The sequence below is a fragment of the Anopheles stephensi genome, chromosome 2, assembly GCF_013141755.1.
Source record: "Anopheles stephensi strain Indian chromosome 2, UCI_ANSTEP_V1.0, whole genome shotgun sequence".
Lineage (NCBI taxonomy): Eukaryota > Metazoa > Arthropoda > Insecta > Diptera > Culicidae > Anopheles > Anopheles stephensi.
Window position 1 is genome coordinate 60,352,688 of NC_050202.1, and position 21,169 is coordinate 60,373,856.

At 48.0% G+C, this 21,169-nt stretch overlaps 3 protein-coding genes across 5 annotated transcripts; all 3 read right to left on the reverse strand.

Annotated features, from left to right (window-relative positions):
* Nucleotides 1-105: 105 nt before the first annotated feature.
* Nucleotides 106-2,829, reverse strand: LOC118506505 (serpin B6-like). 3 transcript variants are annotated; one of them, XM_036043721.1, is made up of 4 exons: nt 2,472-2,829; nt 1,069-1,851; nt 580-1,001; nt 106-504 (listed from the first exon to the last, which is right to left on the reverse strand). In XM_036043721.1, the coding sequence occupies exons 1-4, from the start codon at nt 2,494-2,496 to the stop codon at nt 214-216; spliced, it is 1,521 nt and encodes a 506-aa protein (XP_035899614.1). In that variant the 5' UTR covers nt 2,497-2,829; the 3' UTR covers nt 106-213. The 3 variants fall into 3 exon arrangements, with proteins under 3 accessions (XP_035899614.1, XP_035899613.1, XP_035899612.1); XM_036043720.1 differs by having other exon boundaries at nt 1,069-1,854; nt 2,472-2,676; XM_036043719.1 differs by lacking the exon at nt 2,472-2,829 and adding an exon at nt 1,967-2,097 and having other exon boundaries at nt 1,069-1,877.
* A 657-nt stretch (nt 2,830-3,486) lies between these two features.
* LOC118502431 lies at nt 3,487-21,055 on the reverse strand. The gene is made up of 12 exons (XM_036034659.1): nt 20,253-21,055; nt 9,686-9,961; nt 8,929-9,620; nt 8,690-8,860; nt 8,485-8,619; nt 8,233-8,418; nt 7,881-8,161; nt 7,071-7,197; nt 5,730-5,976; nt 4,864-5,279; nt 4,409-4,793; nt 3,487-4,335 (listed from the first exon to the last, which is right to left on the reverse strand). Exons 1-12 carry the CDS (start codon nt 20,281-20,283, stop codon nt 3,614-3,616), a joined length of 3,669 nt encoding a protein of 1,222 aa, XP_035890552.1. The 5' UTR covers nt 20,284-21,055; the 3' UTR covers nt 3,487-3,613.
* On the reverse strand, nt 18,640-19,916 carry LOC118506508. Its single transcript, XM_036043726.1, has one exon. It carries the CDS (start codon nt 19,882-19,884, stop codon nt 18,703-18,705), a length of 1,182 nt encoding a protein of 393 aa, XP_035899619.1. The 5' UTR covers nt 19,885-19,916; the 3' UTR covers nt 18,640-18,702.
* Nucleotides 21,056-21,169: the final 114 nt, after the last annotated feature.

The window sequence follows — 21,169 nt, forward strand, 5'->3', positions numbered from 1 at the left end:
GATAATTTTTATTTGTTTGTTTTTTTTTTCACAAATTGTTGAAAAATTTATAAAAATTGTATTTTTCGGCATATTTTGTTATATCTCTTTAAAAAATGAATGAACTTCATTAGAATTCACAATCTGGAGTCTTTTTGTATTTTCGCTACAACCTAAAATGTTGATTAATAGTCACAGATTTCTCTTAAAGCTCGAAAATCAGCTAGCAAACGTTTACTGATTCTTCGCCGCCTTCACCTTCAACGGTTGGCTTATTTTGGCGAAAAACAGTGGCAATTTATTCTGCTTGTCCATGATGATCAGTGCGAACGGTTGGTCCGCTTTGAAGTCGAGCGTTTGCGTTATGCTGAGCGGTATAACGGTCGCGGTGGTAACGCTGGTCGCAACCGTACCGTGCGGATTAACGGTTAAAAAGGATTTCTGCTTAACGTCCGATATTTTCACCTCATCGTTCGATAGCTGATCGAACGGTTTCCGGTCGCCGAACATACTTGCGATGCCGAGCTGTGGGAGAAGAGCGATAAGAATGAAACTTATTACTCATGATAACCGTCCGGGATTCCCATTTCAAACACTAACCTGCTTGAGTGGTTCCACCAGCGAGACCGTACTTTCGGCTTTAAATTCTGGCAGCTGAACTCGCACCTTGTTCGTTTCGTCCAGCTCGATCTCGCTCAGGATGGTTTGCAGATGTGATGCCCGGAAGCGGCGCAGTTCGCGATCGAGTTGGAACCGTTCGTTCGGCAGCATCAGTATCATGGACATACGATCACCATCGTACGGTAGTTCGATCCAATACATGCCGTTGGACGAAACGTCCGTTCTGGTGTTCCCGTTACGCAGCTCCTTCGTAAGGAACATCATCTTCACTGCCGAACGCTGTGCAGGTTGCCCGTTCACGTAGAACGAACCACGTTCGGTTTTGTTGAACTTGTACATCCATGTTCCGTTGAAGTAAAGTGCGTTCATTAAGAGCAGCTTGGTCGTGGGATCGATCGATTCTGTAGGTAAGAAGGGAAAATAATTAAACTAGTGACAAAATGTAAGTAAAAGCATCCAACAACATACGCTCGTCAATCACGTCGAGAATTCGTTCGCGGGTCTTCTGCTTCGCCCAATTGTTAATTGTTTCCGCCGCGAGCCTTGGATTGGAGAAGTCCATCTCTTCCAGTGGGACCTGGTTACGCTTCAACGACTCGCGGAACGCTGGCAGTAGCTCAATGGTGGTCGATTTAAAGATCTGCGAAGCCGAGTCCAGTTTGTTCTTGGTAAGCGGTTCCTGTCCGGACCCTGGCTTCAGCGCCCGATCGATGTCATGCAGATCGTTCATGTTTAGCTGCAGCACAGATTCCATTTCCTGTCGCGTTGCACCGGAAGCGCCATCGTACAGGTACGACAGCAGGGACTGTACCATGAGCGGGCTTATGATGTAGTTGCTAGAATCATCGCTGGGAAAAGCCTTCTGAAAGAGTTTCACCGAAAAGTCCATCACTTTTGTGTCGTACGGGACCGAAGGCATCGGAACTTCGAAATTGTCATCGCCACCGGCAGTCGGTCGTTGCGGTTGGTTGCCAGTAGCGGATAGGCGTATGCCAAACGTGTTGCAATCGTTCCCAGCGCATGCCGGTTGTTCGATCGGTTGCGCGATCGGCAGTGCGGAGCAACGATCGGAGTAGATGGGACGGCTGGTCGAGCACAGCTGGATGTGTGGATTGGCGTCGAGGAAGTTTTTGAATTCATTCTCACATCGCCATTTGTAAATGCTGTTCTGTTTGCAGAATTCTTCCTTCGTTAGCAGTATGGTGCCAGTGTACGCATACCGTTGGCACGATACCTGGGAGGCAAACGTTGCTGCGGAAAGACAAACAAAGATTTTACTAACAAAATATTTAATTGGTTGTCGATAATTGTTGGGACAGATAAAAAGAGCATTGAAGGTGCTGAACTTATCTAGCTAATTGCTCACAAACAAGTCAAACCGGTTAATTCCAAAATTAGCAGGAAAGTACAGCGCTTTTTGATATTAAACAAGCGAAGCATAATCTTCAGGAGGAGGCCTCGGCTTCATTCCGGTTTCAAAGCTCGTAAAGTAAACACACCATCCTCACGGCGCACTGATACCGAGCTTCGGTCCGGTTTGGGGAATTCCCTTGCCGCTGCCGACGGTGGTACGACGGGGTTTTACCCACACACACGTACACACACACACACACACACACACACACACACACACACATACACACGGCTACGAAGAATTGATAGAATATCGATGGACGCTTGGTGGGAATTCAGGGGGCGACCGGCCAGCACTCTAATGTCGGACGGTCGAAAAAGGTCAAGCAGCAGCTACAGCTGATAAGCGTCTCAATCTTACGCCATAGGGAAAAATCGACCCGAAACCGTCTAATTTGGTACAGGTGTTTCGGCATTTGTTTAACTGTGATTTTTTTTAAATTTAAACTTCTACCTACCAGCTATTAGCAATATCCAAATCATTTGACCCAAAGGACACACTGGTCTATATCGATCACAGAAAAACAAAGCTCCCACTCAACAGCAAACAAGAGATGCTGCTTTATTCTACAGTTTCACACAAACGATCGCGACCTCGTACTGGAACGGCGATCGTGGGACTGGTTGTGTAGCTCCCAGAGCGTGTGATGCAGCGACTCTGATAACTCTGATGTCCGATGAGCATCAGGCTCTCACGCAGTTGTTTTGTTCTGGGGAAACCTTTGCAACGCCGTGCTCACGCACACTAACGGAAGCAACAGGGCGAGAGAGATCTTGCAAAAGGTGGCTGAGATGATCTTCACACTGTGACTGAAGGGAATCTTCAAGCAAGCAAGATGTCTAAATATGTACAGTGCTGGGCATAATATTTTTCTTAAGCGATTTTTATAATTTTAGGTGTTAAAATAGTTAAACTCTATTGTTTTGTTACTAATATTGCTACGATTTTGAAATGTTATAATTTTATAGTTCAGAGACATTTTTATTATAAAATATCTAATGTTTAGCCGTGATACGATTCTAGGATCTTTTTGATTGTTCTAGTAATTTAACAACCTAGGAGTTAGTTATTAACCATTAGTTTAACACAAGTAAGTTAATAAAACAAATCGTTGGTTACCTGTCTAACGGCTGATTTGAGTTCACAATTGTTGTTGGTCGTGATTTAACATAGCTCAAAACTAGTTATCTGAACCTTTGCTCTCTTAGTGTCGAATATCCCAACCTGTGGAGGCACGATCGTATCAACAACTTTAAAAGATCGTTGTTGGTCAACTACACAGTGGACTCGTAAGTTATAATGGAACGCTTTGGCCACCAAAGATATGACAGGATCGAGCATAGAATCCCGTCCCTTCCGTCTCCCCGAGGGACCCCAGGACTGACTATTCAACTACGTAACATCAATAACTCTAGTAATCTATTATATGGCCGGCATAACCTAGTAGGTGATCAAGATGAAGAAGCAGACAATAATGTTGTACTTGTATTTTATTTTACTCAATCTTACTGGACTGGATGTAAAAGACTTAAACGCGAAAGGAGGTAAGTACGTTAGCGTAGTACGTACGGGCGACCCTAGATAGGTCCGTTATCGAACTTAGTTCGATCCCGGGTCCACTATCTTTCCCACAAACAGGGGATACTCGTACGTTTTGTCCACGATCATCAACAGGAACGGTTCGTTGACGGTAAAGTTGATGGTCGGTGGTGGTGGAGCTGCACTAAGCGCCACAAACGACAGTGATGCCGCCGATACTGCCTTCGTTCCTTGCTCGTCGATCGAGATATAGGTCCGCTGGGACACGTCCCGCACCACGAGCTGTTCGTTGGAAAGATCCCTCAGTGCGGACGCTCGCTCAAAGATTGATCGCAATCCCAGGCTCTTAAGGGCCGGCACTAGCGAGAGCGAGCTGTACAGGTTGAACTTTGGCACGTGCAGATGCATCTTGTTGGTGCCACGGTTCTGCTTAAGGCTGGTGATCAGCTCCGTCATGTCCGCGATGCTAAGCTGGTCGGCCGAACGCTGCAACTGGTGGCGTACCTTGGGCAGCATCAGTATCATCGACAGTCCGGCCGTACCTTCGTACGGTAGCTCCACCCAGCGCATACCGTTACCGTCGGCGAAATCTTTCTCGCCGTACCGGAGCTTGTTGTACTGGTACATCATCGGTACCTGCTTGCCGGACGGGGTTCTCCCGTTTTCCGAACTTTCCGACGTTTCGAAGCGTCCCGGTTCGGTTTTGGTGAACTGGTGCTTCCACTTTCCCTTGAAGTAGATCACACTCGCCATCAGCACACGGGTGGCGGCATCGAGCGCACCTGCAAGTGTATCGAGAACAGAGTTACGTCAAAGTCTCCTCATTTAATCGTCATATTTATGGCAAGCACTTACTCGGCGCAATGATCTCCCGGATAACGCCTTGCGACTTTTGCGAAACCCAATTGTTGGCAACCGCCGCAGCAGCATTACGGTTCTGGAAGTTCACCTGCAGAATGTCGACGCCATCTTCGCGCGCATTCTTCTCGATCGGTAGGCTAATTTTGGTATTCTCCCCCAGGAAGATGGCCATCGCTTGGTCGAGCTTGTTCACGCCCGACTGTTGGGTGGCGATGATCTGACCACGGACCAGTTTTCCCAGTTCCCGTGAGGAGGCAAACACTGAGGAGCGTAGTTCGGCTTTGGCAACGTTGTCAGCCGCATCTTGCAGGGTGGCAAGCAGTGTCTGGGGCAGTATCGGGCAGAGTACAGTGTTTTCATGCTTCGGCAGTACTACGGTCTGGAAGGAATTAAGGAGCAGGAGACAATGGTATAAAATCTTTGGGATTGCTCAAATAATACCAAAGTACCTTCATCATGTTCCAGGCGAATTGCATCGCTGCAGGTGACTGCTGTTGCTGCTGTTGCTGCTGTTGCTGCAGGCGGACGATAGGCTGGCGAGTTCGAAGATTATCGGACTGTTGATTGTAATCCGGGAATGATATGGCCGGCTCATCGTCTTGAAGCCGCTGCAGCAGTTGCTTTTGCTGCTTCTGTTCTTCTTGTTGCCGTTGTTGCTCTTGTTGCTGTTGTTGTTCTTGTTGCTGCTGTTTCTGCAGTTGTAGCTGTTGTTGTTGCTTTGACACATCTTCTTCCACACGCAAAGCAGCCGGTCGAGGTAGGCTTTGTAGTTGGGGGTTGTAAAAGGGAGGAATGCTGAAGAACAAGTCTGGAAGCTGCGGGAATCCGGGGAAATATTGGGCCTGCGTTAAGCAGAGGGATGCAGCTACAAAACAAAAAAACACAGCTTTAGTACAGATATTCAAGAAAGGTGGCGATTTTCAAATTTTGGCACCACGCTCGAACCAGTGTTTAGTGTGATCGTTCGAAAACCTGCTAAAACTTGCCACCCGCGGATAAAGGTTATCGAAAACCAGTCTTTCCACTAGGCACCGGTGAATAAGATACGACGTCCACATACTAGCAAGACCAAGAGTCTGCCGAGATTGTAGATACTAGCTGATGCTCTCTTCTCGACCGTTTGATCTCGCTTACAAGGGACACAACGTGCAAAACGGAAAACTATCGTCGAAATCACCTTGACACTCTCAGAACGCGAGGTTTTCAAGCGTTTCATTTTTTGGTGTGATCGTTTCATTAGCATCTTTCGCTCTGATTACAATTTCGTTCCCGGATGGCATCTCTCTACCAGCGGATGATGATCTACCGCACTTACCACAGAGCAGCAGCACGAAGCCTGCCCGGAAAGAGCGCTTCTCAACGGCCATTGTGAGTGCAGATGGCGCCGGAACAATGGACGCAGGTACACGTTTGGCGCTGATTTCCTTGTGCGACCCGTAACTCCGTGAGCTGCGATTGTTGCCGCAAAATACACTCACACACCTACGCCGATGCGAACGTGCGAACAGGTTTTGCCACACGGATTTTCCGTTGCTAAACAACTCGACGTCGTTGACGTTCCACTACGCGCGTCAGTGTAGCGCGTTCGCGAATGGTGCTAAACAGTGTGGCCCGAGCGATCGCTGCCGAGGGTGAATCTGCCTCGGTCGCTGGTTGAGTAGTGACTGACGGACGGTAAACAGGCCGCGCTAGGTCACCCGGGCCATCATCAACGGCACACAGGCTTCGATGTGTGTGTGTGTGTGTGTGTGTGATCCCGCAAACCTGTTATGCTGAGGGATTTTTTGTCACGCTTTATTTTATCATGCTGAAACAACGGTGCCAGGCCTACACCACCCCCCAGCAAGTGTGAATGAATCCACCCAGCGGTTGCTGCTGTACCGTACCTGCTGACGGTAGCTCTGATAGCAACCAGCGCACTATCACGCTTTCGACTTATCAGCTGCAAGAAGCAGTCCCGGTAAAGATGAGTCATTGAAGAGCTTGCATAGGCCTCTACCGTAAGGGATGCACAGTGCAGCATCCTGATATGTGCGATAATGGCCTTTACAGGACAGTACTTGTTCAGGGACCGATCGGTAACGATCGTTGCTTCCAAGATTTCGCACAACAAACGGATCATGCTACGCCGAGTAGTTTTCATCCAACTGATAACATCTCCCCCCGAGTGCGGAATTGATAATTTGAGAAATAAGGACAGGAAATTCCTGTTTTTAAAACCACTGCGAAACGTTTCTGAAAAAAAGAGCAAACGTGTTTATAGATTTATGCTAATGAACGCGTTCCAACTATTACTAATGTATGGATTTCGAATCGAGTCATGGTTAAGCGAAATTTCGATATTTTTAACAGATTGGTGTCCCTGTTTTACATCTTGGTGGTGGGTGAGCAAGAGATGAATTTATAATCAGGCTAGAACTACACAATACGTAACATTGTGAAGTTCTTTGGTGAAAAAATGGCGTCCACGGTGAGAATTTCTTTCACGAATGGCTGCTGTCGTGCTGTGCTTGATTTGCTGATGTACACATGCACACCATATCATGTACCGGCTTTATTAAGCAAATAGTAAAATTAAGTCTGGTTTACATTAAATAATCATAAATAATCGTATCTACCTACAGGTGTTCTATACATTCTAACGTCGGTCCCTAACCCTACTTCCCCTGTCGTCCGTACGATCGCTCGCGATAAGTGTCCCGTCCATTCGGCACGGAGCGGACCGATTGTTTTTCCAGTGCTGCTGTAGGCCAGATCTCGATGTACGACCGCCATTGCCAAACCTGCGGTGAGTACGATTTCAAGAATACTTAAAAGTCTTGAAACGATCATTTTGGTTGGTGACGGTTCGCTATTCGTAGGGATCATCGAGTCGGGAGCTGCGGTGTCCCATGGTTCCACGCTCATGTGCTCAGCTACGTCGATTATCGTCATCTAGTGGAGCCTTTGGGACGGTTCCAGTAGAAGAGATATGCATTGATGTGTTTGGGTTTTGAGGAGAGAGAGAGAGAGACATCTTTCAACCACCGGTTAATTGTACACTGTTAATACTGTCTCAACCGTTGATAGTAGGGTGGTGGGTAGGGGTGTGTTCGTAGCTGGATGTCAGTGTAAATGGGATCACCTTGCACAAGGTGTGCAGGCCTCAATGAGTATTCCACCCGCGGTGGGAATATCACCACTCAGCACCGGAACAACAACAGTCAACGATCGAATGCTCCATGCAAATGTTGGGACAAATCGCCAATAAATCGAGCTCAAGATAATCGAGCTCTTATGTACGCTTGCTCGAGCGTACTACTTGCTAGCGAGTTGTTGTACAAGCGAACAGAACGTCGTTCGTTCTGCCAAAACGTACTGACTACATAAGGGGAGGTATCAGTAAACTAGGCGACTTAAAAACTAGACGAATGCTGGACGTGTATGCCCTTGCAGCATTCCGGCGGGGGAAGCATGTTCCATCTACTCGACGTACGGTATGTCCGTGATCTTGCCAGCAACGATCACGATATCGTCGACGATGTCGCGCACGAAGAACAGGAACGGTTTGTCGGCGGTAAAGTGTTCCTGGTCGTCTTCGAGCGTTTTCGACTCGACGAGATTCGTGGCCGACAGTGCGTTCTCGCTGCTGGAACCTTCGTCGACGCGGATCGACACATGCTGCACGAGTTCGTCGACGTGGATCTTCTGCTCGGTGGTGATGCCGCTCAGGTCCGCCTTCGAGGTAAACATGGTGATGAGCCCGAGCTGTAAAATATGTATAACAGGGGAGCGTTAATTATGCAACAGATATTGGGCCAGAGGAAGCGATAGCCTACCTTAGCAAGCGGTTTCTCCGCACGGCTAGTCGTATCGATGCGAAATTTGGGAATGCAAATGTGGACCGGCATTTTTACCAAAGACTTCTGCACGGTGCTCAGTGTATCGGGGTTAAAGTTTTTGATGAGATCTTTCAAGCCTTCCTTGCTGTTCGGTACCATCAGCAGCAGTGAATAGCGGGAGTTCTACGGTAGGGGAAAGTATGCAAATTAGGTCTGGGATAATGGTTGAGGTAACGATCGGCTACTAACATTGTACGGCAACTCCAAGAACTTGGCGTCGAGCTGATCGTCCTTTCCAACGCCAAAGGTACCCTGCGATCGCATCATCATGACTGGCCGTTCATCCGTGTTGGTAAAGAAGGTACTTTCTTCCGTGCGAAGTTGCTACAATATAAAGAACAGTATATTAAAATGAAGTTCGGCCATTTGCAAAACTCTACTCTCTCGCCCTTACCTGGAACGGAGTAGCCCAGCTGCCCCGGAAGTAAAGACCGTTAAACAGCAGCATCTTGGATTCGTTGACCGGCTCTTCATCTTCCTTCAGATTAGCCTTACGTCCTACCAGCGAGTTTCCGCTCAAAGCCGACGCGATGTCTCCCGTTAGGAACGATCGTCTTACGTTGAACTGGAGCGAGATAAAACCATTGACTTAATAAGTTTCGCCGATCGTCCCACCCATCCCGTACCACGTACCTTTCTTCTCGAGCCTTGACTTTCTACCGCCTGCATTACCTCGTGATCATCATCCAAGCTGAGCTCCTTCAACGGTAAACTCATTTTTTCGGGCTGATCATCATCATCGCCAAGTTTTTGGGTCTCTTCCGACGTCTTCTTGACGGTCGCCTCATCGAGCTCCCCGCCAGCCGCCACCTCATTCATGGCTTCCAACTTTTCCTTAGCCAGCTCTTCCTTGATTTTGGTCGGATCAACGTACTCCTTATCGTCGATGTTCTTGTCAAACTTTGGATTTTCATCGTCAATCTCGTCGTACTTCGTGCTAATGCCAGTGTCCGTCGTTCGCAGCTCGTCTTCCACCGGCAGCACCGACTTAATCTTGAGCACTTCGAAATCAACAATGTCCTTGCTGTTACTGTTGTTACCGCCGCTCTGTTCCACCACTAGGTTGTCACCGTCCGGATTGTTACTTTCCTCGGCAATCTCTTCCTCAACCACGACTGGGTCGAGCGAAGTTTTTGGCTCATCGAAGTTGTAATCGTTCCGCTCAATGTCACGCACCTCCACACCGTAGTTGCGCTCCAGCACATCCTTGTACGCCTGCACTACGGTGTTGTTTTTGTAGATGTAGAACCAGGTCTTGAACTGTGGCTCATCCGTTGGGCTTTGACCACTCAATCGCTTCAACGACACATCAAACGCTTTACGAACTGCAAAGAAAACCCGATCAATGAGTACCTTTTGGTTTCGATGCCCAACAAATAGTGTTACTTACCCAAATCTCGATCCGTCGGGAACTTGAAGACGTCGTACAGCTCCTTGAGCGTTTGGCCCTCGGCTCCCTCGCTGATCATCGCCAGTATCGAGGAGAACCCGATCGGGGAAAACACATGGTTACCGGACGTTTCGGCCGCTCCCTTCAACAGGCTGCTCGTGATGATGTTAGTCGAGACACCAACCAGACTGCGCGGTTCACCGCCATCACGCGAGTAACGCTGCTTGGGCAAAGCGTTACTGGCGGGCGTTACCGCCGCGATGATGACGAAAATCACTGTGTGAGGAGAGAGAGAGAAAAACGACAAAAAACGGCTTTAGTGAAGGGAAAAAAGAATCAATTAAACATGAATGATTGCAAAGCACGTGAACCGGTGCGTCGGCGTTCCGCATTCCTCGGCACCATCCAAACCCTCCCTCTCGGGAAGATGCTGGCTGGATTTTTGAATTAAAACGATACATTCATGTTTTACGCCATCGGCCGGTAGGGGTTTTCCCAACTTAGAAACTGCCTCACTTAACGTTGAGACGCTCTCTATCTTCGCACAGCCGGCGGACAGCAGTTCCCAGCGTAGTTGGATGCGGGGAAAATCGCATCATAATCAGCGCATCGTAACATCGGGCACTGCGTCCCATGTTTGGCGAGGGTGTGTTTCGCAGATCGTAGTCATATTATGGGTGATTTGTACCACAACAACCCGGCCATTGCACGGTGTAGATGACAGTTTTCTTTTCCCAGCCCGCATTTTTTTTTTGCCGGCATTCAACGGATCATTCGTTCCGATCCGTCGTAACATGGTGAAAGTCCGGAAACTCCCGGCGTCATTCGTGCCTTTAAGTAACTCCAATTTAATATGAATGATACAACGGCTACAGGAGAAGTTCGGCTGAGAGAAAAACGAGTCATTACCGCCACACCCAGACCACGAAGTCACATTGCCAGTCAAAAATGGGTTCCGAGCGGCACGATAAAGCCATTTCTACATATAAAGTCTCGCATCACGCAATTTCTGAACGCGGAAATAAAGGGAAATTCATAAATAGATGCACTGCTCTCCCATCGGATCGGGCTGTGAACAAATTAATTCAAATCACTCTATCAAAACGCCACACGGAAAAACGTTTTTCGTGCCTCGTGCGTAACCCGAATTCTCTCGGAGTGTTCTTTCGGTGTGCGCTAGATAGATAATTGAATGGTCGTGATGAATTAACTACATCAGGCAACCTACGGCAGACAACACCGTTGAGGCGTTGAGGCTGCGTCGGGTAACGGTTAGATCGCGTTTGGTGTAGGGCACGGCGCTACTACCAAGTCCCAAATGTGGTTGACGGGATGTGATTTATTCATTCAATTGGTGCGCCATGTTACCGGGAGGGCCGATAACGGCACCGGGAGCTTTCGTGTGAAAGTCGTTAGTTCGCAAGTTTGGATTAAGCAAGGGGTGTTTTTTTAAATCAAAAGCAAATCAACGAGAGTGTAAGCCGCCAAAGATTTATAATATTTAGGGGAAATTATTTCATTAAAATCGATACCCTTTTTCTCTGTGCCCTCGTTTAGTCTAACGATTTTAGTTGCTGTTGGTTGTTCCTCCCAAAAAAGTAGGGGTGTTATAATTCGGCAGCCCAGCGAGAGTCGAAATCATCTATCTTGATCGGATGGTGATCGATTTCAGTTTCCCATTCCGAAAACCGTGGAGAAAGTGCAGCCCTGATTGACTAACCGTAGATGACAGGCGATCTTAAATAAAAATGCACCGGCGATGATCGAGCAATTTCGCAGCATGCGATGCTGATCGCCGATCGCAACCACGTGTAGGTAGAGTTTGGTTAGTGAAATTAGTGAAATGCAAAGAAAAAAAGGAAAGTAGTATGATCTCTACTTTGCGAAACGTGTGTTGGCAGACGATGTCGAAACTACTTGCAATGGAGGAAGAAAATATTGTGGAAATCAAATGTAGAATCGCATGAACGACAAGCAAACAATTCACCATTTAAGTTCCATTCCCAGGCAAAATCCCGGAGCGCTCCAGGAAGCTCATAAATTTGGGCAAAGCCATTGGTGGCTGTCAGGTCAAATAAATCGACCCACAGCAATGCAAAACACCAACACGACCGGATGCGGCCGTAAATCGTCACACTGCAAATATTTAACCGCCGGGCCCCCGTCCCCGAAACCGTTGTCCAATTAAAACAAACAAACGTGTCGACCTGCTGGGTTGTGGTAGGGCCAAGGCGCCAAGAACAGCCGACCGTCGACGTGGTGAAAGCTAACGGTGACTGAGCTTAATTTTTTTACAAATTTCGCATTCACCTCGTTTGTTTGTTTCTTCGATTGTCCGTCGCTGGGGGGAGGGTGTTGTTTCTTGGCCTCTTCTTTTGCATAAAGAGCTGAGAGCGAAGAATCGTAATGGCAGGTTTCATGATTCACGTTCATACCCCCCTCCCCAAAACGTCCTGGGGACGTGCGGGATGATGATGATCAATGATCCATCAATGGCACCAACAGTGAAACGGACCGGGTTAAAAAAGACCAGTATGGAAAGCGAAACAACGCAGCAATCATCCTTGATCGACAGTTTGTCCAAAAGTTTGTTTTGGTTTTGTGCTGGGTCTTTGTGCCACAAGTGAAAGCTACTGGTGCATGTTGGAGGAAGTCCATTAAAGAGTGTGGTACAGTGTGTTGTGGCTTGAAGCCGGGATGACAAACAGGTGGTAATGGAGTTTGTTTTTGAGGATGCAAAATTGAATCTTCAGTGCGCCTGTACGTGTGCGGAATTGGTGATGGATGTGAAAGGTTTTTGTACCATTTGCATCCGGACCAGGTACATGGAATTGTGAAGTTGGTTCGAGCACTTGAACTTAATCGTGTACTATTTAGATCTTGATATACGTGACTAGTATATGCTATTGTCCATGATGTAAAAGCTCTCTGAGCAAGCTTGACCACTGAAATTCATGTTCCGTTGGGCCATGTTAAATATAGTTGCATGCGAGTATAGAGAACCCTCTAAGCCTTCTTCTCTACAACCTTGCAAGGCCTTAGCCTGCCATTTCTGGCTCTCCGAGACTTGATTTAACCCATACCTGTAAAGTCAGGCGGGTGCGTTACGGGGCGGTGGCCTGGATGAGATTTGATCCTACCGAACAGCTCCCCATTTAGCCTCAGTGCTCGTACTTGTCCCGTTGGTCTTGTGAAAATATAGAGACAGTTTAATTTAAATATCTCTGTAGTCTGCATGAATTTCTTTAAAATTATCTTAATTGCTATGCAGACTCTCACGAAACGTAGACTTTAAATCATTTAAATTTAATAGTTAGGAGGATGCCTCATTTGAAGCTTATAGGTCCGATAAAGCAAAACATGCGGTGACTGTTGTGGTCTGAGGCTTCTCGTTGGAGGCTCGACGAGCCTCAATAGAGTTGTTAGGAAGTCTGGCCACTATAAAACACTGAGAAATTTTACAAGGAACTGCCAATGTTTGAAGGTTTAACAAGAGACATCTAGATTCCCAGGATGTCTCCATTCCTCCAGAAGAGGACCCTTATTGCGTATCGAATGAGCTTCCGGTGGATCAATTCTACTTAGACTGTGCTAGCACACCTCAAGGACGATCAGTTGTAGTATGAACTGACACTTTTGTCTTGATAATAATTGTGATATTAGAGGGCAATAACAGGATTTCCCTCGCCGACGAGGCCCCCCTAACCGACGAGGGCCGCTTTTTCCGCTTCTAGGTTGATCCGCCACTGAGTATAAGAATGTCCAAGCTGGTCGTCCTAAACCAGAAAGAGACTCCAATAGCTTTAAGACGTAGGCCAGCAAAAACCTCTATTATAATTGCAATTGGAAGGAATAGGTTTAAGGAAGCCTGTTGACCTCTTCAAAAGTGACCAGTCAAACTGTATGCTATATGTTAACCTCACAAGCGATGTGTAGCTATTTTAACAGGTCAAGGCTAAGGTGGTCTGGTCACGCCATTTAGAATGGCACCGGATGTCCCAAACGAACAAGGAATAGCGCAAGCTTCAGAATAGATGGAATCAAGAGGTAGACGGAGGTACTTAATTGGGGTTAGATTTGCTTCAAACGTCTAATGACAGTCATAAGCGGTAGTAGAATCAATAAGGAAACCAAAACAAAAAATGTCATTAATTTTAACTGATATACTCCAATCAAGCGTGTTAGACAAGCTAAATTTAGTTGGTCCCGTCTATAGCTATAGATTATCTAAATAACGTCTTAGACATAACCTGCCATTAGACACGTTTGATAAGAGTTGTTTTACATCAGCGATTGACAGTTATGTCTGGGGCTCACAGTAGCCCAAGTTCCCCCTTCAAAAAAGACATCCGCAGCAATATGAAATACGATCCAATCAATGGGAGTAATTGAGCTTTTTCCGACAGGCAGACGACATAAACATTCAATTAGCGTTACTTTCACTGTCACTGCGTTTAGCATACATGTGTAACGGTGTCCTGCTCCTGACCGCAAAACGGAAAAAACAATCTCCGAACGGTCAGTCGTTAAAATTATATTAACGTACACGCTACTTGCACACTACCAACCAACCGTAAAATGATCATTTCTTTAGCGGATTGTTCACGAAAAACACGAGCAAACGATATGCGATTAGCTAACTGGACACGGACTGAGGTCACTCTCGGTGCCGGCTGCATTTGCATCTCTTGCCACGGATCATCGTGTCCGTTTGCAGGGCGATCTTTCCATCTGGTCAGCGAGGTTTGCGCCAAGAAAGATTGCAACCGACCGCCGTACGATGATTTGCGTTCCCGGGTCACGGTTGAATGCTGCCGGTGGATGCCGCGCGAGAGAGCAGCTTGTTTGCAAATAGCTGTTCCGTCTCATCGGCAATGATGAAGCAACAGCAACCGCTGCTGCTTTATGTGAAACCATTTCAAATTCCAAACAACACATCTCCGAGCTTTCCAACCTGCCGGTGTTGCTTTCCAACCGTCCGGTGGGCAAAAATTCCAACCAAATGAAGGGGCGGCATTTCGTTTTTTCCCCTCCCATCATCACTCCACGTGGTCCAATGTTTGAATGTTTCTTTTAGCATAGAAAGTGATGTGGGCCGAATTTTCCCCACGTAAATCGGACTTCTCATCTGGCCAGCGTGCTGTCATCAACGGGCTACAGATCCGAAGCATTATTAGGGGGTGTCTTCTGTCAAAGTGTTGGAACCCAACCCCCACTATTTGTACAAGGATCATTTAAAAGTTATGGGAAAAAATGCATTGTTTGCAACCGTGGGCAAAGATTTCCACCAAACTCCACTACCATTTTAATTCGATTTTGTTTTAACCAAACCGTCCAGTGGTCCATTTTGAATGGGTTTTCTGACCAAAAAAAAAAAAACCTCGTCGCCTTCTTCATCCTTCACTTTTACTTGCTCTCTCGCCGATTCCTCCGATTATTTTCCTCGCCGTCAAGCTTTTCCATCAATCCAAAAAACGCTCCAAATAAGAGCGAAAGTGTGATGAAACGTGATGATTTAATGCGGTTTTACCGATTTATTTTCGGCAGCAGGAACCTACAACAACGCAATTTATAATATGACCATTAGCCTTTGATTTACGGGTAACGGATTTCGCACAGTATCAGCGCTGCCTACCCCTACCCCTCCTATTAATTTGGTGGTGTAGCTTTCCCATGCTTTGCCGCTGCCATATTGAGCTTGATGGTGGGGACGCTGGGAATTACAAAACATTTCTCCACCGAGCAAAGGGGTAAGTCAAACAAAACAAATGGCAAAAAAGGTGACCAATGATCGGAAAAGTGATCACATTGTGGTGGTGGGAAGTTTTTTTTTCCTTCTTCAAACATTGTGGAACCGTTGCAGTGTAATAATCGGCTAATCGGGGTTATAAAGCGCGCCGATAAAATGAAGCCATTAAGTCTTAATTGAAAGAAAATCGGCCTCCCCCCCACCGGAGTTTTTTTTTCCTCTTCACGTCTCACCCGAATTGTGGTTATGTGCAAGGTTTTATTGTTTTGCAGCATAATTACATGATTATGTGCAAAAGCATGTGCGCGAGACCGCTTCCTTTTCGCTTCGGATATTGAAATTTTACTCCCTCGTCAATCAGTTAGTGGTAGTTGTTATTGGTGGTGAAAATTAACAGCATTATCTTCATGCTCACACCTGTTGCTTCTACTGGCCGCCACGACGGGGAGAGATGTAGTATGCTTTCCATCCCGCAATAATGGGTCACCGAGCGAACCCGTACCGGTTCCGCAGCAGCAGCAACAGCAGCCTGAGAATGGGTTGTGCAGTTCCGGCCACGATTAGCTCCAATTGGTGCAACATAACCCGTGTTACGAACCACACACAACCATCCAGGGGAACATGCGGGGCACGCTTCAACGAACCCTTGTCGTTATGGGTGGTTAGGAGCAAAAACATGGCTCATGTTTACTACCAAGCTCACATGCCAAACACAGAAAGGTTCTCTCGGTGGCGAAGAAAAACAGCTGATGCTTGCTAACAACCACGGGCTACACACCGCGGACGCATGTTGAAGATGCTCTCGTTTGGCTACACAACCGCCGGCAAGCAACGAGACCACAGATGGCTGCGATAGACGCCTGTCCGAGACCACCATAGTGTGTTGGTTATACTTTATTAGATCAATCAATTCGATTACGCTTGGTTGGGAAGCTGGTTTTCTTCTGAAGCCGTTGGAATCCAGATAATCATAGCGGACCGAGTACCTTGCCAAAGTACCTGCGAGCACCCAAGAACATATGGAGGGGGAAACAAAAACAAGCCCAGCCAAATGTAGGTTAGAATCGTAAAACAAACAACCAACTATCCAACCAATCTCTCCCCGGTTAGTTTGCTGCGGAGGTTCTACCATACGTAGCGTTGTCCCATTTCGCAGCACTGCCAATCTCTTGTCTGCACCTCAAAAATCGGCACCTCAACGTCACCTTTTTGTTTGCGTTGCTGCTACGGACTCTCCCCAGAACGGTCCCCGGCCACGCTGACCTTAATCGATGCTTACCGTTTTTTTTGTCTGAAAGCGATCGGTTAATTCTTGCCGATGTGTTCAGTTCTTCGGTTCCGGTTAGTGGGCAGTGTTGTACACGGTAACCGAGGGTACCGTTGTGTCGACCAGTGTTGCTGGTGCCTTTCGACGACCATGACCTAATATTGTTAGCTCGACGCGGACGATCGGTTACGGTGGCGATCAGTTACTGGTGTTTTGGGGCGCTAAACTTCCTTCCTTTGGTTGAGCCGGGGTTTTTTTGCGTAAAGTGCTTATTACAAGTGTTGCACACTATAATTGATCAGAAAAGATGGGCCTCAATCCTTTCGCCGCAAAAACTTTAGCTTCGAGTTGTTTTTCGAGACCTTGACGGGAAGGACACTTTTCAAATGGTGCGCGATGCGTTAAAATATTCGAACTCACAACTCATCGGCTGAACTTGAGGCTTGAGAAGTTGATTAGGTCGTCCGATTAGAAAAGAGCTGATAATTGCAGATAAAACAGTAGAATTAAGTCAGTTTTATTACTGCTACTGTTGCTGCGCAAACTGAGGCCGTTAGGGCGATATGAATCGGAATAGCTTTCTTCGTGTTTAAATAAACCATTCCAGTTAGTCAAAATACCCCTGATAATTTTGAATGATAGCTCTCTCTCTCTCTCTCCCCTTCTTTCTGAGCTATAATTTTGGTCGCTCTATTTGGGCAGGGTAATTTTTCAGCTTCCTGCCCAACGGATGCCTCACCGGGAACTACCCGGGCCACGCATATACAAAATCATATAAACAATCAAACTTACGATACGGTCTGGGCGTGCACAGGAAGCGCGACGATCGCATCTTATGGGTTGAGCGAATTAAAGCGCGTGTCTCCCCCCACCGGAGAACGACTCCCAGGAAGACCGTTCGGTTATGCACCGTTACTTTCGTTAATTAGTGCCCACGAACACGAAGCAAAAAATTGGGCGAATTTATATTAAAAGCCAAAGAGACAACCCAACGAAACTCCCCGGGCTGTTGGGGAGAACCGGGAGAACGCTCGTCCCGATGCTCGTGAATTGACAAATTAGCACATCCGTTTGTTGCCAAGGGGGTTTATTTTGCCTTGCGAATTGCAATGCTCTGGGTGGGACACGGGAAATGAGGGACACGACTGAAGCCGTTTAACGGAGTAATCAGCTCGGGATAAACCCCATCTCCCCCGGGTTCGGGTTGTGCCATCGGAGCGGCTTTTTTTTCACTGCCAAACGACTACCCGATCGAGAGGCTCTCTGCTCCCGGGGACCGTCTCCTGCGATCTGAGACCGTTTATTTCATTCCCAATCGCGCGGTGGGCTATTGACCCGCTTTGGCGCGCAACTTCTGCGGCCTCCCCGAAGGGAAAAGATGAATGTGTTCACATTGTGTGCAGTCAGTCCACACTGTGACTGTGGGAGGAGAGGTGGACAAGGTGAGTGTGGGTTGCGTTTTTCTCTCGATTTTTCGTGTTCTTCCCAGCATCCAACCCTTGGCCGATCATCGGACGGCAACATGCAAACAGGTTCTGTTGAAGTGGACGCAAGGAAGCGTACGGAGAAAGAAATCCGACCATGCACAATAAAACTGAGAACCGAACTGGCCGAGAAAGATCGCATCGAGATTATCTGAGGATTCTGTGTGAGGATCGCGAACGAAAGAAGCGACCGCGAGGGCATCAGGGGATGGGGTGGCGTATGTGGACAGGTCGTTTTGGATGGACATATAATGGCGATGGGGAGAGAGTACAGTTATAATTGTGGATCCCGGAGCAACCAGCTTGTCGGCATCGGCACAGACCGACCCGGACCCCGGCATATTATCGCTCGCATGCAATCAAGTGGTGGACTAGAACGGACCTGGTAGATCGATTTGGAAAGAGGGAACTCAATATGGTACGGGCGGAGGACAGATGACGGGCTGATTGCTTGTGAGATGTGATGCGCCGGTGAAACGGAACCCTCCGCAATTGGAAATAGCTTTATTGAGCGACCTTAGGCTGCTGTGGCTGCCGTATTAGAGACCTTAGAGGACGCAGGGTTGGGAAGAAGCTGCTGGAAGTAATGGGCCGACTTTCCACTGACGGGGGTGTTAAACTTGTCCCTCAGATTAGCTGCGTCCGCGTACTTTTGGGAATCCATCAGACTGCGCATACCGAACGCTAATTTCGATAGTGGGTACACATACTCCGCGTCCGAGGTGAGCGTACCATTATCGAGCGTCAGGGACTGTAGCAATGCACCGGCCGCCTTGAACCGCTGCTCAGCAGTAGGCAGTTGGCCGATAAAGTTCGCCACGTTGGGAAGTGTGTCCGGCCGAGGTTTGCTGCCCTCGGGAAGCTTGAACAAACGTTCGTTCAGGTAGGCGAACCGTTCCGGGAAGCGTCTTGCGATGGTAACGAGTGTGTCGTAGGAATTCGCGGACAGGTTGCTTCTTAGCTTCTCCAGCTGCTCGTTGAACAGTTGCTGTTGGCTTCCCAGTACCGGATTGACGACATTGGCCACATCAACGGTGTAGAGCGTTTCGAGCAGTGGGTCTTGAGCCGACCGAACTACCTTCTCGATCAACTTGTACATATTGCGTTGCGAGGTGTGTAACGGCAACGCCCAAGCGTACTGCAGCAATTCCTGCACGTTGGAAGGCTCGACGTCCGGTTGTGGATCGATGTCACCGTCCAGGAAGCTGTAGAACATGGCCCGTTCGATACGGCCCGACGCGAGCGTACTGTGGAACACTTCCGTCTGAAGCGTGGCTATCTCATTCCAGACGTCACGTACCTGCTGATCAAGCACCTTGTCCAGCTTCGCCAGTTCCGCTCTTGTTGGTTTAAACATGGCTTGCAAATTGTTCAGCGCCGTTTCAATTTTCGGCAGCACATCCTCTGTCGTCACTTTTCCAGCAGCAGTAGCTGGGGCCGACTGTCGCTTGGCCAAAATCTCACACCGGATACGTGCCTGAGTGTACTGCGTTACGTGGTTCTTGTTTTCGCACAGCTTGCTTAGATGGCAATTTTCGGCCGCCGCTATCCACTCTTTGATCGAGGCCATCATGGGGGTAAGCTTTAGTCCACAAACTTCCTTACCGGGGTACGGATCAACGGCACACTGTACGTGGCCCAGTTGGGCGTACAGGTTTAGGAGCAGCGAAAGCACAACAACACTAGCGGAACGATCCATTTTAAATGGCCGGAGGGGAAGGTTAAGGTAAAGATCGGACTTGCGATTTTATACCGGAATGAATGTCTCTGGGTCGATTTGACTTGGTGTTGGTACAGTTGTCCGGTGGTGGTAAAATGTTTGCCAACCCTTCAACTAGATTAATTATAGTTGGAAGAACCATGTTCTTCTTGGAGAGAGTATCTCGGAGTGTGATGCATCTCTCCCGCTACGATAGCTATTATTGTAGTCACATAAGTCACCTAAGTGAGCCTGTGGTGAAGTTCCCAACTGATCTCTGTTACATGATCGAGCAGATCTCATCTAATAACCCACCCATCATCAGCAGTGTACAGGCTAATTTAATTTGCAAAATGAAAGTAACTTACGTATCGGTATCGAATGTGCGGAGGAGGTCATATTGCTGCTCTCTTGAAGGTTCACGCACCAGAGTTTGCTTTTTCTATTTCACCAACGTGTTACACACAGCAGCCACAACAAACATCGGCGGAAGTGAACAACCGACCAAACTTTCTTCTGGCAGAGTGCGTTCAATGTCCGGTCTTCGGTACGACCTCTGGCATCGGTGGACCTGCCTGCCTCGAGCCAAGAGAGTGGCTATGCTGCGAGGGGGAGTTATTATTTGCTTTAAATACCACCAGTATGTTTAATGTGGTGCGAACGCTACACAACACCGCAAGTCTCGCTGGACGAAGAACTTTCTCCACGTGTTTTGGGCAATGCTGCTGCTGCAGGTCAATCAAACACTTGTCCAACTTCGTTACGGCACCTCAAATAGTTCACTACGTCTTGCTACGGGATATTCTTCACTTATCGTTCACACAAACAAACAAACACACACATACGCACGCACGCACACACTGGCCAAAAAACACGGGATTTGCGCTCGGCTTTGGTTCCCGATCCCGGCAACGTTACACAATGGACTGTTACCTAACGGCGGGCGGGAATCGAGTTTTATACACCGCGACCCGATCGTTCCCGAACACCACCCCGGGGGGAGGGGGGGGCTGGGGTAGCAGAGTCCAAAAGACCCAGCTATCGCGGGCTCTTTCCAGAGTCCAGGCGCGATTTCCCTCTCGGGAACACAGGATGAGATGATGAGCCAAGGGGGATGATGCCTACAACCCGAGTATCGAACCGAACGTCCGCCGAACGCGCCCAGTGACGCTGTTGGACTGTGGCAAGAAGGTTTGCACGATCGTGCTCCACCTGGTACGTCGGGTGGTATGAATCACCTCCCACCACTACCCGAGGCCCACTTGCACTTCCGAGACCAGCTGCC

Excerpts from the sequence above, each read along its gene's own strand:
- LOC118506508 (XM_036043726.1), bottom strand. The coding sequence starts at position 19,884 with ATGGATCGTTCCGCTAGTGTTGTTGTGCTTTCGCTGCTCCTAAACCTG.
- LOC118506505 (XM_036043719.1), bottom strand. The coding sequence starts at position 2,040 with ATGCTTCGCTTGTTTAATATCAAAAAGCGCTGTACTTTCCTGCTAATT. Across the intron at positions 1,878-1,966 it reads TTAACCGGTTTGACTTGTTT|TAAAATCTTTGTTTGTCTTT; the intron begins GTGAGCAATTAG and ends ATATTTTGTTAG. Across the intron at positions 1,002-1,068 it reads TCTCGACGTGATTGACGAGC|AATCGATCGATCCCACGACC; the intron begins GTATGTTGTTGG and ends TCTTACCTACAG.
- LOC118502431 (XM_036034659.1), bottom strand. The coding sequence starts at position 20,283 with ATGACCTCCTCCGCACATTCGATACCGATAC. Across the intron at positions 9,962-20,252 it reads CGCACATTCGATACCGATAC|TGATTTTCGTCATCATCGCG; the intron begins GTAAGTTACTTT and ends CTCCTCACACAG. Across the intron at positions 5,977-7,070 it reads CGGACGACAGGGGAAGTAGG|TGGAACGTCAACGACGTCGA; the intron begins GTTAGGGACCGA and ends TGACGCGCGTAG.